This window comes from Branchiostoma floridae, chromosome 4 (assembly GCF_000003815.2).
Source record: "Branchiostoma floridae strain S238N-H82 chromosome 4, Bfl_VNyyK, whole genome shotgun sequence".
Classification (NCBI taxonomy): Eukaryota; Metazoa; Chordata; class Leptocardii; order Amphioxiformes; family Branchiostomatidae; genus Branchiostoma; species Branchiostoma floridae.
The window spans coordinates 15,866,446-15,882,820 of NC_049982.1; the positions used below are offsets into that span (position 1 = coordinate 15,866,446).

Below are 16,375 nucleotides of genomic sequence, written 5' to 3' on the forward strand. Positions count from 1 at the left end.
TGTATGAAGTTTGGTCCCTACACTACAAAACTCACCAGGTGTATGAAATTTGGTCCCTACAGTACAAAACTCACCAGGTGTATGAAGTTTGGTCCCTACACTACAAAACTCACCAGGTGTATGAAGTTTGGTCCCTACACTACAAAACTCACCAGGTGTATGAAGTTTGGTCCCTACACTACAAAACTCACCAGGTGTATGAAGTTTGGTCCCTACACTACAAAACTCACCAGGTGTATGAAGTTTGGTCCCTACACTACAAAACTCACCAGGTGTATGAAGTTTGGTCCCTACACTACAAAACTCACCAGGTGTATGAAGTTTGGTCCCTACACTACAAAACTCACCTGGTGTATGAAGTTTGGTCCCTACAGTACAAAACTCACTAGGTGTATGAAGTTTGGTCCCTACACTACAAAACTCACCAGGTGTATGAAGTTTGGTCCCTACACTACAAAACTCACCTGGTGTATGAAGTTTGGTCCCTACAGTACAAAACTCACTAGGTGTATGAAGTTTGGTCCCTACACTACAAAACTCACCAGGTGTATGAAGTTTGGTCCCTACAGTACAAACCTCACCAGGTGTATGAAGTTTGGTTCCTACACTACAAAACTCACCAGGTGTATGAAGTTTGGTCCCTACAGTACAAAACTCACCAGGTGTTTGAAGTTTGCTCCCCTGCAGAGTCAGTCCAGGATCAGCAGTCAGGCTAGGTAAGACCAGCCTCTCCTTTCTTGCCTGGTGCCTCTTGTTGGTTGTTTTGCCCTGGATGTTTGTCTTCCTGTGCAGACTGTCTTCATCCCTGCTCTTGCCTGACTCCATCATCTCCTCCAGCCCAACTTTTCTGATGTGGTACATCCAATCTTTGGTTGTATCTGTAATGGGTGTGCTGTCCTCTCTGCTGAGGTGTCCAGATTGCGGGGACGTGCTGTACAGGCTCTGAACTGGACCGTCCTCCTCCACGTCAAGGTCATGCATCACACAGTCCATCGTGGGTGTGTTGTCCACTCTGCCAAGGTGTCCAGACTGTCGGGACATCTTGTGACACTTCTGTACTCCATCGTCCTCCTCCCAGTCAGGAGTATAGACTCCATCATCTTTTCCCCTCTCCATCGTGGCTGTGTTACTCACCCTGCTCAGGTGTCCACACTGTGATGATGTGTTACTCTGCACCTGGCCTTCCTCCTCCCAGTCAGGAGTATATAAATACACTTCAAAATCTTTTCCCCTCTCCATTGTGGATGTATTGCTTACCATGCTGAGGCGTCCAGACTGTGATGTCTTGTTAAATCTGCTGTGTGCTCGACCTTCCTCCTCCCAGTCAGGGGTATACACCTCATGAGACGTCACACTCATCTTGTCTTGACCAACATTTGCTTGGTTGTTTGGTGACATCTTGACACAAGTTTTCCTCTTCTTGGTCTTGATGGACTTGGGTTTTGTGTGTAGATCTCCTTCCATCATCTTCTCCATCTCAGCCATCCTGCCGACATTCGTCCCGTCTTCTCCCCTGTTTGTTGTGGGTGTGAGAGCTCTGGTTTTCTGGTAAGATCTGAATTCTTGGACTATTTCATCCTTCAACTTGAAGTCATCATATTCTGCTGGTGTTGGGCTTCTCTCCTCATGATGTCCGAGTGAGAATACTTGCTGCTCCTCGACAGTCTTCCTGGAGGTGGGAGGTTTAGCTGGCTTGGGAGCTTTTCTGGTGTTTTTGTCGACTCCCATGGAATCTTGTACCTTTTTAATAGTCTCCTTCTTTCTCTTGTAGCGCTCGCTCTCTGACATGTTTTCATTTTCCAGAGAGTCCATCATCATGGAGATGGGAGCTGGGGTCTTATTACGTCTGGAGGGTCTCCTTGGCTTTGGCTTGCCTTCTCCCATGCAGTCCTGTTTTTGCTGAATGTCTGTTAGCCTTTCGGCATATTCTTCAAACACCTTTGCATTTTCATCTGGGTGTGTGGGAGTCTTGGCATACCTGTGTAAAGGGAAAAATAAAGAACTATTACTACAAGACATATCTTCAACTTCTTATGAACAGATACTGCTAAAATCAAACCCTTACTACACAGGACAGATGTACATGAAACTTGATACATCACCTGTTGACTGCTGTGAATCCACCCTGAGGAACTGGCTGTCTCTTGTTCAGGTTGGTGACCAGGTGCTTTGGTCGTCGGTACCTCGACTCAGGTAGAGGCTGCTTTGGTGGTGAGGGCAGTGGGACAGGAGACAGTGGGGGTGCGTCCAGGAGAGAGGATGGAGGGACGGCTTCAGGGGTGGGGACGTGGCGACGTCCACGGATGATAGCATTTGTGTATTTCTGCTGGCGCAGGGCTGGGCTTTCCTTCTTAGAGTTGCTCATGTTGTTTTTTGATACTTAACTACTGAAGGACAAAAGAAAAAATCTCAAGAATGGCTGAAGGAATCTTGTCTTATTAGCTGATATGGCTTCTAAAAGTAATCATTAAGTCCAGCATACAATTAAAGAATGTAGTTCACTATAGTTTACACATGGGACACTGATCCAGAAATATCACTCACTCATCAGGGTTTAAAAAAAAACACAGTGGAGGAGGGTACACTATCCAATCAAGATATACTCTATCAAAATAGAATTTGTTTACTTGTGCACAATAGTTCTTAAGGATTTGTTCATTTGGCGTTCCATATCAAAAGCGCTCACAAATGTCATTAGTGTACGAAATTCCAAGGTGAACAGTTACAAAATGTTACCAAGAAATTCATAAAGATCTAACGTTTAACACCAAGCACCTGATTTTAGCCTGATAACTGAGACCCTAAATATCTAGTAATAAATACAGGAATACACACAAACTTTCCCCTTAACTATAGTTGAAAATACTTTTATACGACATCTAAATTCTCAACCGTTTCTCCCACCCAGCTGCCGGTGGGAGGGGGGCGGCTGAAACACGTCCTGGTCAATCCAGTTGTCGCCTCCGGACCAGAGCCGCGCCACAGTTTTACGTTATAGTAACTGGTGTTGGACTTAATAAACTTCTTGTGGCTTTTTATACCGATGAACTGTTAAGCATTGATATTTTACACTTCATGATCGCACCCTCCAACTCCAAAGCAGTCATGAATATGAACTTTACTTACCTTGATTCTTGAAAGTTGAATAAAACACACGTAAACTCGCAAGAACGACGAACATAGTCTGTGACAAAAGTTCTCTGTGATAAAAGTTCTCTGTGCCAGAGTCTTTGGTCCTTAAGTGCCCCTGAAGGCACCCAGGCCCGGCGGTATCGTGACTTTTCTCTAACCCATCTTGCTCGGCTGGACTGCAGTGTTGAAACGTGAATTAGAACTCAGATTTCCCAGGGGACTTTGGGATGGAACGCCCCTTGCGGAGACTACAGGTACTGCAGGATGGCGTCAGGGGAATCCTCCAGCTGTTCTCAGGTGATGGGCAAGTTTTCAGCTGCCCCTAACTTCTTGGCTTCGTCGTTTACGGTGAGGTCATTGTCATTCAGGGTGCAGGCACGACTGGTGAACGATTTCCCGGGTTGTGTGACTCTAACACACGCGCTGTTCAAAATGAGAAGTGATTAATCAGCAAAAATGTGCGCACACGTCTGCTCGTGTCGGAGGTTGCAGGGGTCTGTTGACGTTACCAAGGTGTTCGATTATGGTCGTCAGGGCTCCGCGCGGGCTTGATATTGTTCCAGAACTGACGTAACAAAGCATCATAAGGTATGTACCATGAAAGTGAATGGATGTTACTGTAGAGTAAATCTTTATTAAAGAGCTTGTTTTGCCCCAAAACAGAAAACAAAAATTGTTTTAATAAAACTCAGGGGATCATATTCTTCTGAAAATTAGGATGATATTGTGTGAGACGTAACGAGCAAAACCATTCTGTTGGCGCTTTGAACAGTCTATATATACCGTTGAACGTCTAGTCCAGGGGCAATGATTCGCGATTTTCAACATGGGCTAAGGCTCGAGCTCACTATGGCGGGAAAGGGAGTTTTACTGTTCTCTAACGTTTGCCTAATATACAACATCGGCTGGGTCACGGACTGACCCTCTGTGGTTGTGGTGTATTAAAACAATTGCCTGTCGTGCAACAAAAAGGCCTCAGACCTACATTATCTTTATACTTTTCGTATCTGTAGGTTTTGTCCAGCACAACTACATGTAGATATCTTGTGTTTTGCAAAGTGAACGCGAACGCTGTGGCTTTCGGAACATAGACTTGTGGGGTTTTTTTTGTGCTTGCATTTTTTTCAGTTCACATAGATCCATGGGCGAAAGAGGAACAGATTGCGATCAACATTAGATTTAAGTGGTCATGATCTATGTGGAATCAAAACGGTGGAATTAAAATGAATACTGTAACTAAGCCTGTCCTTGGTGCTGAACACCATCAACACATGAGCAACTAAGCCTGTCCTTGGTGCTGAACATCATCAATGTATGAGCAACCAAGTATGTCATTGGTGCTGAACAGCATTAGGACCTGAGAAGGGGACCATCCATTGTACATGGGGTTAACGATCTGGGAAGGGAGAATCCATTTCACATGGAGTCTGATAATCCGACTATATAACATGGAAGTGATGGCATTTCACGTGGGGTTAAGGGTCTGGGAAGGAGGGCCATCTGCTTCACACGGAACAAGGGTTTTCGGTAGGGAGGCACCATCCATTTCACATGGTGTGGGAGGAGAGACCATCCACTTCACGAGGGTTAGGCAAGGGGTGACCATCCGTTTCTCAAGGGGTAAGGTTCGGGCAAGGGAGGGACACAGTTGGTCAAAGGTTTGGGAAGCTTAAGGGTAACTGGCCGTATAATACCCTCCCTCTGAGCAAAGTATGTGGAGAAGGATAACCTCAAGCCAATCGTTCACACTTACGCCACATCTTTCAGAAAGGACGCAAGTTACATTGATTTGTTTTTTTCTATTAGCGCAAATTAAAAAAACTAGTCTTTTTTTATCTTCCTCAGTTCGGGACTGTTGCTTTTACAGTGTCAAACATTGTGCGTACTGTGTTCTGATGGCGTCGTGATTTGACCTGTATCCTTTGTTCAAACCATATGATGCTATACATAGTACAAATTTATTTATCTATTTTCTTGTATTCTTTCCATGTATTCCTTCCATGAAGGCCTTTTGTTCTCACTTTATATTTCGTGTATTCTGTGGATTTCTAATAAGAGACTGGCCACCTCGTCATAGAAAGTTATCTTGTCCAAAAAAACTAAGATCAAAAGACTTTTTTCGTTTGGGTACTTGTAATCTATTTCTGTGATCACCGTTCGAAAATATCAAGTACAACCTGACCAGCATATTTTACACTTTGTTTTCCCCAAATGTGTCAAGACATGGTATTGAATAAACAGTTTTGCACCAGGTGTACGTAGCTTTTATTTCTTTCTTCCAACACCCTCAACCTTAAGTGAAATGATACCCCCTCTACTCACACCCTCTAACTGCCAGAATTGGATGGTCCCTCTCTCTCACGTAGCGTTTGTGAAATGGAAGAGCCTTGACCTGAAATAAAACAAATGGCTTATCTCTCCCATGCCCCAAATACACGTGAAATGAATGGTCCTTCCCTTTCAGTCCCTCAATTGAAACGAATGGTCCCTTTCCCATCCCTTAAAGTTTGTGAAATGGATGGTCCATTGGACTCCCTTCCTTACCAGAACCTCAAGATCATCAAATGAATCTCTTCCTTCTCCAATATGTAAAATTGTCACTCCCTGTCTGCCACTCACGACACCTCCATATGAAATGAACTGTCCCATCACATCATTAAGTTTGTTAAATGTAGTAATGGATCTTGGGATCATTTGGAAGGTGTGTAGCAGATGTGGAAATGAAGGTCAAGTTCCAAAATGATTAACTTGGCGTTTTCCTGTGATATTATCGAAGTTGACCTTCCTTTTTGTGACCCATACCCATCCACCAAATATCATGAGGATTCGTGGAGTTATGTTTTCCATAAGCAAACACACATACATACATGCACAACCCGGTGATACAAAATGCCAGGAGATCCATTTTTGACTTGAGTTTTTCTTATTTATAGGCATTACTGGTCCTCCTAAATTTATTGTGAAGCATTACCTGAGGATCTCCTCATCAGACCCTCCCAACAAGCTCCATACTTTGTATTCTTTATACTTTGTATTTTGAACAATGCTGACAACTGAGGAAAGTATACCAAATTAAAAAAAAAACAACATGTCATGACATAGTACAGAAGCTTTATTTTACACAGACTTTAAGTACACCTGACACCCGAGTCAAACTCGTCCATATTCGAGTCCTTCTAATGCATTCAATTCACCGTACTCTCATTCAACTTTTTTTAAAAATAAAGTGCACTTTCAATAATTTCTATATCTCCAAGAAAGCTTCCGCTTTACATTTAAGTAGATAGTACTCAATATGTGAATAAAACATCTTTTTAATACTGATTACTCTTTTTCCATTCATAAATTCTAAAAGGACAGACAGAAGATACTTAGACTTAAAAATGCAAGCTTAGCTATCACCATAGACATTTAAATGCTTTCCTCTGTGACGTCATCACTGAAACATAAGCTATGCTTCCGGCTTGATAATGGAATGTACAAGGTGCTGATAGCATTGATGTCCATACTAGCCAGTCTGCCACAGTCCTCTATAGATCTGTAGAAACAACAAACCATCATCTGTCATTCTATGCAACTAAATATTTGCAGTCTTAAGTTTAGCTGCCATCACAAAGAAATTACTCCTCAGCAGTGTGCTGAGACAATTACTGCTAATACACCACTCACTCACTGACTGACAGGAACACAACATTTACAAAACTTGAATGAAGACAGTTTTCTAACAGCACTGTAGATAGAATAGGATGTCCCATGTACCTGTGGTATTGGTGATTGTCTCTCCTTACTTGCAGCAGTCACAGCTACAGCTGGTGCAGCTAGACTTGCATCCATCACAAGAGGCACAGCCTGAAACAGGAACACAACATTCACTACCCCATCTTGCACCCAACCCCAGTCAATTGTGCAACCCCAGTCAGGACCCATCCTGATATTCATCCTGGGAACAAAATTTGCTTGTTGGGATGGATGTCAACCTGTCCATCCAAAAAAATCTTAACTTCATGACATGAAATTGAAAAAAAAAAAAAATTATATTTTTTTGGCAAGGTACAAATTGACAACATGAGCATGAGCTCCCAAACAATGAGTGTGACATTGTTAGACAAGCACTGGACTGATACTGGGAAGAACAGATTTGGGGAAGAGTGAGACAAATGTACTATGTGTAGTATTATTTCAAAGAAATATGCACAAAAATGTCCTTAATGGCTGTTTAAAATGGTATCCAGAACATAACATAAATACAACCCAGCTGCTCAAAACCTTTAACTTAGATTCTGATGTAGGATGACAATGTAACAGTGGGGTTCAAGCACCACCAACTGACCAGTCTAACTGATCCAGACCTTTTGATCTAGGGGTTAGCAGCATTGGATTCAAAAGCTGGTGGGCCCGGGTTCGATTCCAGGGAGCCAGGAGACTGTACTACTCGCCTGTAGTGTTTCAAGTAGTAGTACTTACATTTGCAGCAGGCACAGCCACAGCTGCAGTCGGCTGTGGGACCACAGGCCTTGCAAGAGGCACAACCTGGAAATACAATATTGGTTAGAAAACCTGTAATATTTGTAGTCTTTCTTACATCAGGGCATAAGATGAAGAAAACATCTAGTTATTACAAAAACTAGAGTTCCACAAACACATACCTTCCCCAAATAAACCAGGTTTGTTATGTAGAATGATGTCTGTAGACATAAATGTATTACTCATTACATTTTACTTTACATGCCTGGAGTTGGTTTAGAAAATTTTGCCATTAATTATGTAAATTAGATCACAATGTAACAGGTTTGAAAGTCCTATCATGGAAGGTTTGAAAGTCCTATCATGGAATGCAGCGGATTTATAAATTTTTCTTTTTAATTATGCAAATAAGCTGTTGATTTGCATAATTAGTATCTTATTATGTAGGTCTTCACTCAGGCTACCTACATACCAAAATTCATGATGATCCGTCAAAACGTTCATATTTCCTCATTAACTATGCAAATGAGGTTGTCATTTACATAATTGATATCTATTGACATTTCTCTCCTTCTCAGCTACATATGTGACAAGTTTGAAAGTCCTATCATGGAATGCAGTGGATTTATAAACTTTCCTCATTAATTATGCAAATTATCTTTGATTTACATAATTAGTATTTCATTCTGTAAGTCACCACTCATTCTATCTACATACAAAAAATCATGACGATCTGTCAACACGTTGTCGAGTTATTCTAATCCAAAGTCTGAATGGAAACCGACGCCTGCAGTTCCAAAAAAAGCTACTAGGGAGCCCAAACTCACAACACTTACTCTCTGCCTCAAGGGCTATCTACCACGTAAAAATCACGACCACAGCATGTCCAGAACACGATAAATAAAAAATTGAGGTTCTGCTGCAGTACCTTAGCAAGCCGCTAGGGGACCCATTATCAAACTTGACCTTTGTTTTCCCGACCCCTACCCACCTACCAAATATTATCAGGATCCATCAAAGGCTTCTGTAGTTGCTGTTGACACACAGACACACAAACACACTCAAAACATAACCTTCTGCCATTTTGGCGAAGGTAATTAGTTCTGTATTAGGTCAAGTGATAGGTGAGGTGAGGTGGTGAGTTCTGTATGCCAGATTCTAGGGCTGGGAATATATAACTGTTGCTTCTTTTGAGAATCATGATGTAATACTGAGATAAGCTCAATGTAGTGTGTATTATTAAGCTGTCCCTGATATGATGTGCTCCAGTATCTCCAACTTACACTTGCAGCAGTCACAGCTACATTTGTTACAGGTGCTGGAGCATCCCTCACAAGCGGAACAGCCTGTAAAGAAAACAACAAAGAAAAGAATGTTTCAACATACATAATGAAGCTCCTGGAATGCAGCGCCTTTTGAGATTACCACTACCAGTGTTTCTAAAACTGATCACTGTCAAACATATTGAAATTTGGTTACCTGAGCTACAGATTACGTCTTAACATCATAGACCTAGATTGATATCATGTCCGTAACCTCTCCGGGTTGTCAAGTTATTCTATAGACTATTAAGTTTAGGAAATGTTTTTTCAAATGTCCCAAAAGAATTGAATTCCTTGCATATATCTAACACTATGTAAACACCTTGATGTAAGTTTTCGAAAAAAAAATTAACATTTTGTGAGTTCGGACAAAACTACAGGTTAGTTTTCATGGTGTTTTGCCGTATTTTTGCCATATTTGCAATGACCACTCACTGAGGTAGTAGTTATAACCAAGAACTTCATCATCTTGTAAAATGTTAACATTACTAAACACATGTAACTATTGCGCTACCGTGAACTTTAAACCATCGTGAATACTTCACTTCCTCCCTACTGCGAAATTAAATCGCCACGAAATTAAAGTTTTAGCATTGCAAATGAAGCAATGACGTCATAGCTTCCGTGCACTGTTATGCGTGTCTTTGCCGGTAGGTGACGCCGCAATCTTGAGGCTTTTCCCTCTTGACTAGCCGCTTTAGAGAGTAGCGAAACAAATTCACGGACAAAACGCGACACGCAATTAAAGATGTCTTTTACACATTGAGGGGTATGCTTATTTGCTACCCCTGCGCCTATCACACGATCACTCGCGAACACTAAATACCCTAAGCTTTTGCACTCGCTAAATTTGTGGCCCTGCTTGATCCGTTATGATCGTGACGTGACTACACTACAGAAATGTGAGGACACAGGTACTTACATGGATCTGGCATCTTGTCAGTCTTTCCTCGTAGTGTCTTGAGCGGTCACGAACACAAGATGCGCTGTGGCGTAGCAGGAAAATAACTGCGTGTCTCGTGCTTCAGGTTATTATACTCTTTGTGCACACGTTCTGCACACGTTGTCATCTCCGACAGCTTCAAAACAACCACCTTGCACACCGCACTTTTTCCTAGTTCGATCGTAAGACACCATTCAAAGGGGTGACTCACATAGCATACTGCAAAGATCGTACCAGAATATTGGAAAAGATAATGTTTTGATATTCTAATTATAAAAGAACAATATTTAATACATTAATAAGCGCGTTAAATGTATGTGTTTTGAGGTAAATTATTTGTAGAGTTAATGCTATCATAGAAGAGACTGTGTTGTTCCCCTTTTAGCATTGTGGTACGACACATGTGTCGTGTGCATTTAGACCCGGGAATGATTTAAATTGTATATACACAGGGGAGTGCCCAGCGAGCTGCTTGCAAACGTTACGTAAGCTTCCTGTTTTGTAGTGCTGTGACATACATCGAAGGGATATCGAAGATGAGTCAGGGGTTTCACAGGGCGTGATGGGGGTTGAGAGAGCCCCTCTTCCAATAATGTGGTTCACCACCCTTCAGTGCATAGATATTATCTATAATGTTAAACGTCACTTGTTACGGTACTACAGCGGAACTTCCGGGTTTGATATCTCGGTTTCTACATGCTGCACTCGGGGAGAAAGCGGTATAGTTTTGTCTACACCAATGCACATCATAAATTCACGTGTTCAACCCACGTACTAGAAAGTTTGCTGACTGTTTAAGATAACTCACGGAGATTCGCCAAATACGGTACTAACGTTACTATTACGTTACTAGCGTTATATAGCATATCAGCGCGGATAATTTCCGAAAGGCCGGTCAGACGTTAGAGATGACCCAGCCTGTTGGACAGCCTGTTGTCGACTGAATTCCTTCGGCAAATACTATTCTCTCTATTTGGCCAATTTTTGTTTCTAGGTCATAAACAGAGGGTCCGTAAAAGCAGTTTGCTCTGTACTGTTTGTGCACACGTTGTGCACACGTTGTCATCTCAGCCTGCTTCAAAACAACCACCTTGCACACCGCACTTTTTCCTGGTCTGACCGTAAGACGTTCTTTAAAGGGATGACACACATAGTACACTACAAAGATTGTACCAAATTATCGCAGAAAACATATGTTTTGATATATGATTTGATAAATTAACTTAAGGCTAAATATATCTTTTATTTATGTATTTTGTGAATTATTATTTCTAGACGTAATACTACTAGTATATTGGAAGAGACTATGTTGTTCCCTGTTAACATTGTGGTACGACCCATGTGCCGTGTGCAAGACCCGGGAATGATTTTTAAATTGTTTATGTGCACACGGGGGAGAGCTCAGCTCCTTGCAAACCTTACGCAAGGTCATTTGAACCAAGTTCCTGTTCTAGTGCTGTGACATACGTCGAAGGTTCTAGATCCATCATGAGTCAGGGGTTTCACAGGGCGAGATCGTGATGGTTAGGGAGCCGCTGACTTTACCTTTGGTTCCCCTCGTCCAGTAATGTAGTTCAGCATTCTACATAGAAGTTACGTACGTATACGGTACTTCCGGTTTAGGTATCAAGTACTGTAAATGCATTTAAGTTCGCGGGGATTTAATTTCGCGGTAGCGGGAAAAGGGACTTTTCGCGGTGGATTTAAGTTCGCGGTAACACCATAGACTGCAGTCTAATACCATTATAGAAAAATGTTCGCGGTGGTTTTAATTTCGCGGTGGGCAAGAACAGACTGCTGGGAACCCTGGCTCTATGATTTATTTTTTCATACAGTTTCATAAATCAAATCAACAGACGTTCGCAACGTAGGTCAACATAATGACAACTTGGTAACTAGGGACTTTTTTCATGTGGTTCTGATAGTTTCCTTTCCATGTAAATTGGATTATATTTTTCACGGAATGGCTGCATGACAGAGTGGCGTCTGGTTGTCTGCAGCAGCAGCATGTGCGAGCTATGATAACAAGACAGCGTTTTCCACTGCGCTACCGGGCAGCTCTTATTAGTCTCTTTTGCAGCCTTTGCAGGCGCTGATTTGCCATTTTCAACATAACATGGACAGGTATGCCGGGAATTGATATGGTATTGTCGCTATAGGGCTCTAGGGTGGAAATACGACATTCCCGGCATAAGAACCTGGTCCCGAAATGTTAAAGATATCGCGAATGAGGGATCCCCAAAGTAAACATCACTGCTCCTATATATGTAACGTTATATGGCTGCGAAGGAGGCTAGTGGCAGTGTCAATCTAGATCTATTTTACAAACCATGCAGTTTAGTCAGATTCCGCTAGAAGAGTCAATTCTTCCTGTTCCAGCACCGCTGTTTTTGATGGTGTCAAAATTTGACAGTGGGGAGGGCCCACGTATATCATGATTATGAAATGCGAAATATTGTGAAAAGGAGTCTATTACATACAGTTCATATTAGAAGTTGTACAATATTGGTAGTTCTTGCTCGTATATGTATGCATGTCTCTCAACGTCTTCCCCAGGTCTCTCCTGAAATAAAGGGGATCCGTCGGGGAAGTCTACCAATTTCAGCGGAGTGGGTGATTTGGGCCATGGGGCTATCAATCGCAAGTTTTCAATTAAACCATAATTGCATGCGTCCAATATCAACGTCTTTCCAAAATATCCTTTCTTCTTGACGTCTTACCTTAAGCCGGGTTCACACATGCGTATATTTTCAATTACGTTTGAGGTCCGCATGTAACTCTTAGTCTCTACCAGGCTCCACAGGTTGCTGTAAAGTAGTAGAAATTGGAAAAATATGACATGTCAGATGAATGAGCTGTCTGAGAGGTACGGTTTGCCGCCAGATAACTTCGCTGACATGTTATCTGGCTGTAGCTGTCCAATTTCTATTATTTTTCCGGTGTCCCGAGGAGCCTGGTAGAGGCTAAGAATTTCATACGGACCTCTAACGGGCTTGCATATATACGCAACACGTGTGAACCCACCTTAAAGCTGATGAAAGTTAGAGCACTGAGTTAGAGCACAGTCAAATCTATAGTTCTAACTTTAGGGAGCGTACGCACATCTACGCCCTCTAACGTCTAGGTACTTACGCTTTGTTATCACATTCGTATTTAGTGCGTTGTTGCCACCGTAGCCACCATTCTACTCACCTCAGTGAGCGACATTGTGTCACAGCACTGACGGTTAAACACCTTACAGATTTCCCTTGACGTAGCACTCATCCGCTTACCATATCACATGGACAAACCTGTGCGCGTATGTACATGTCTGATAATACTGGTGACGTTAGCTGATATTGTGTCCGGTGTATAACGGACGTACAAGGCGGCGCATTCTTTTAAAACATGACGCATTCCAAGCAGTAGCTGTCATTTAAAGGATGCACTGAAGCTGAGACGGAATGGAATTGTTAAGTAAGTGTCCAAGAGCCCCCCCCCCCCAAAAAAAAGCTGCACTATGAAATGCATAGAAGTACCAAGCAGGTACAAATAAACATAGCTTGCCATAAAATCAGCCTTGTGCAATTTGGCGTTATCGATCGCGATCTATTATAAGTTTTACTACGAATGTATGGAACATGTTTTTCGTTGTATATGAACCCATACTTCCGGTTTTTCATAAAATCATAATTAAAGGCCACCGAATATTCATGAATTGGCTCCAGGATGACATCACTACTTGTAATGACGGCAGCTGGCAGACAGGTCATACGGCAGACATTGGTTATACGGCACATCTACAAATATGTTAGAGCTGATGAGTTGCTGTTCAACAACCGGCATCAAATACAGCTAGCAATTTACTTTACTTTAGTTCTTCACATCAATCAGCGGTCATCGGTTTAGAAGCACGTATAAAGCCATTAACCCATACTTTCTGACCCCTGCATTCGCTGTATGTTGGAGGGGGTATTAAGAAATAAATACCTGGAGAGCGCAAATAGTAGTCCTATTTAGGTCACTTCCTTTGTATCACCGTTAATATCATGCAATCGGCATCGAAGAGACAAAATTGTAAACTTATAAATGGTCCTGATGGTTAGTAACGGAGGATAATTGAGAAGATTGTCCTTTTTAACCCGTAGAGGTAATGACGACAATGAGCGAAAACAGGGCGTTTTAGCGCACTTATTGTGGAAAATATTGACCTTCTTGCATCAAGATAACCATTTGAAGATGTCCATTTGAACAATCAAACCCAGACTAATTTTGCGGTAGAATGTCCGCCATCGCTAGTCGCCATCCTAGGTCCAGGTAACGAGCATGACATAACGCACTGTATGACATCGTTTGGCATCGCGAAGCTCGTGTTTGCATTGATGAACGGCTCATGAAAACGGTAAGGTAACAAAATATATAAGATATTTATACCTAGTCAGGTTGGCGGGAAACCACATAAATGTGTTGAGGTGCGTTTGGTCTCCAATTAGGTACGCATGGTGCGTTGTATTTATCGTAATTGCTTCCATTTTACCGAAGCGCGATTATACATGTTTGACGGGTGATTACAAACCAAGATTACAGAGTTACTGCGGTGCCCGATTGCTACGTCCTAATAACTCCTGGAAAAAGACCTAGAAGTAATTATAGTCTTATTTGTCCCCCGCTGAATTTCTTAAACATCAATTACCATACACTGGAATACCACCCACGTCCCTCTAGAGCCCAAAGCAGAAGAAACAAAACAACTTGGTCCTTTGCCGTTCCAGATAGGTGAGTTATAGCGCATATCCATACACCATTTCAACCACGTTGTCGAGTCTATATGTGATAAGCACCAGAGGTGATAATGTTGCGGTGCGGTTATGAAACTGCGGCGTAAATTGTGGCTTGTTGGTAAGCTGATAGATACACCCGGCACACCAACCGTGAAGATGATACCCTTGCTGTACTTACTGTGGACATAAGGCACATTAGTCCTGCCACTAGGCCGTTTCCTGACGTACAGCGTGATGCGTCTTACGGTTACCTCCTACTGACCTTCAACTTCAAGGGTGCGTTTAGGCCTACGTCACATTTCCTACCCGCGGGAAACGGAAAAAATAAAGTTTATGCTAATTATTATGCACAATGCACTCTGTAGAATCATTTTTGGTCCGTTTTGTGTTTTGTCCTCTCTCTCTCTCATATTTTCTAGGTTGAAATGTCAAAGAAAATATGTCTATTAGCGCTTTCTACACTAAATCTCCGATAATGAAACATAAAGTTACAAGACACTCGTCAGCTTGCTCGTCTTCTTGATAGTTTCCCTACGAAATTGCGGTTGCTACGACGCTAGGTGATGAAGGTTTCAACTGCGGCAGATACTTAACAAGGGCCGATCAAATTGCAATATTTGTTTTGAACATACAACTTCTCATGTGAAATCGACACGCTACCAGTTGCTCATGGCAATGGAACTTGATGTAAAACAAATGCAGAGCAAACCGGTGTGTCGCAGTGAGGAACCTCAGCTGCCACCACAATGAGATATGGGTGAGCAAACAACTCACAAGTGCATAGATTGGTGTACTGCTGACAGTAGAGGTAAAACCTGGGCCCTGTCTTGTTCTATCACATGTAAATAAAAAGTGCTTTCAGTAGTTCAAACATTTTGTTCAGACATCTCCTCTTAATCTAAGCCGTTCTGTTAGAATATCCCTGCTGCAATAGTCACATAGACAGGTGGTGCCAGACGGCAGAAGACATGATGTTTTCCTTCGGTGAAAGCAATTTTGAAGTACCTGATAAAATCGTAATAGTGTATTCCTAGGCCTTACTGTTTTAAGTACCCGGCGCACAAACTTATATCACTTCATGCCTTGTGTATGTGCCGCTTTTCTGTGCACAATATTCTCTGTATTTCTGGTCTATAGGTACCAGATATTAAGCAGGAAATAAGAAAATGAACAGTAGAGATGGTTATGTACCATAAGTTGCCACAAGCTCGGTAAGATGGACGGATCTTTATATATGCACTACACATTCTGTACTGTGATCGTAGTAATGGACAATTCACATTAACTCCGCCGGTGTGAGACATCCAAATCCTTTTGAGGATTACATCAGTGACTCAGACTCAGAATGACGAGACCTTAATCTACACCATGTCTGATCAGTCAACACTTGTTTGTGACAGAAAATAAGAATCTGATAGTTTTCAAGCCACGCCAGTGGAGTCCGGTGGAAAAAAAAGTAACTGCCGGTTAGTGAAAGCACTGCCCACTAGTCTTGTCCGGCAGTCACGAGTTTGCCGACGGAAGATAATCTCCATATAGTCCCAAGCGTTGGAGAAAGCTTACATGATGAACTGCTAAAATCATTTGGGTTATGCACAGAAACCTATTTCCTAAAGGCACCTTAAAGAGGACCTTTAAGCAGCAAAGGTAATTACAATTCTGCAGAAACAACATTTACTACTGTCCTTAAAATTGCAGTTAACGCTACTTGCTAATTCATATATCTTTCTACTTGCCAATTGTATGTGCATTAT

At 42.1% G+C, this 16,375-nt stretch overlaps 1 protein-coding gene and 1 long non-coding RNA gene across 4 annotated transcripts in view; both read right to left on the minus strand.

Moving 5' to 3' along the window:
- LOC118413497 overlaps positions 1-3,699 on the minus strand; it is a 5,120-nt gene extending 1,421 nt beyond the window's left edge. For 2 of the 3 annotated variants that reach the window (XR_004830873.1, XM_035816934.1), the window contains exons 1-3: positions 3,127-3,698; positions 2,103-2,387; positions 660-1,978 (exon numbers count right to left, since the gene is read on the minus strand). Coding sequence is in view for 2 of the 3 variants with exons in the window: in XM_035816934.1 (XP_035672827.1) it covers positions 660-1,978; positions 2,103-2,365 (1,582 nt within the window). In the remaining variant the exon portion in view is untranslated. Of the gene's footprint in view, positions 1-659; positions 1,979-2,102; positions 2,388-3,126 lie in introns of all 3 variants that reach the window. The other variant, XM_035816935.1, reaches the window with a different exon arrangement.
- Positions 3,700-6,223: 2,524 nt separating this feature from the next.
- Positions 6,224-10,024, minus strand: LOC118414274. Its single transcript, XR_004830930.1, has 5 exons — positions 9,841-10,024; positions 8,880-8,942; positions 7,597-7,662; positions 6,892-6,981; positions 6,224-6,670 (listed from the first exon to the last, which is right to left on the minus strand). It is a non-coding gene; the product is annotated as an uncharacterized LOC118414274 (long non-coding RNA).
- Positions 10,025-16,375: the final 6,351 nt, after the last annotated feature.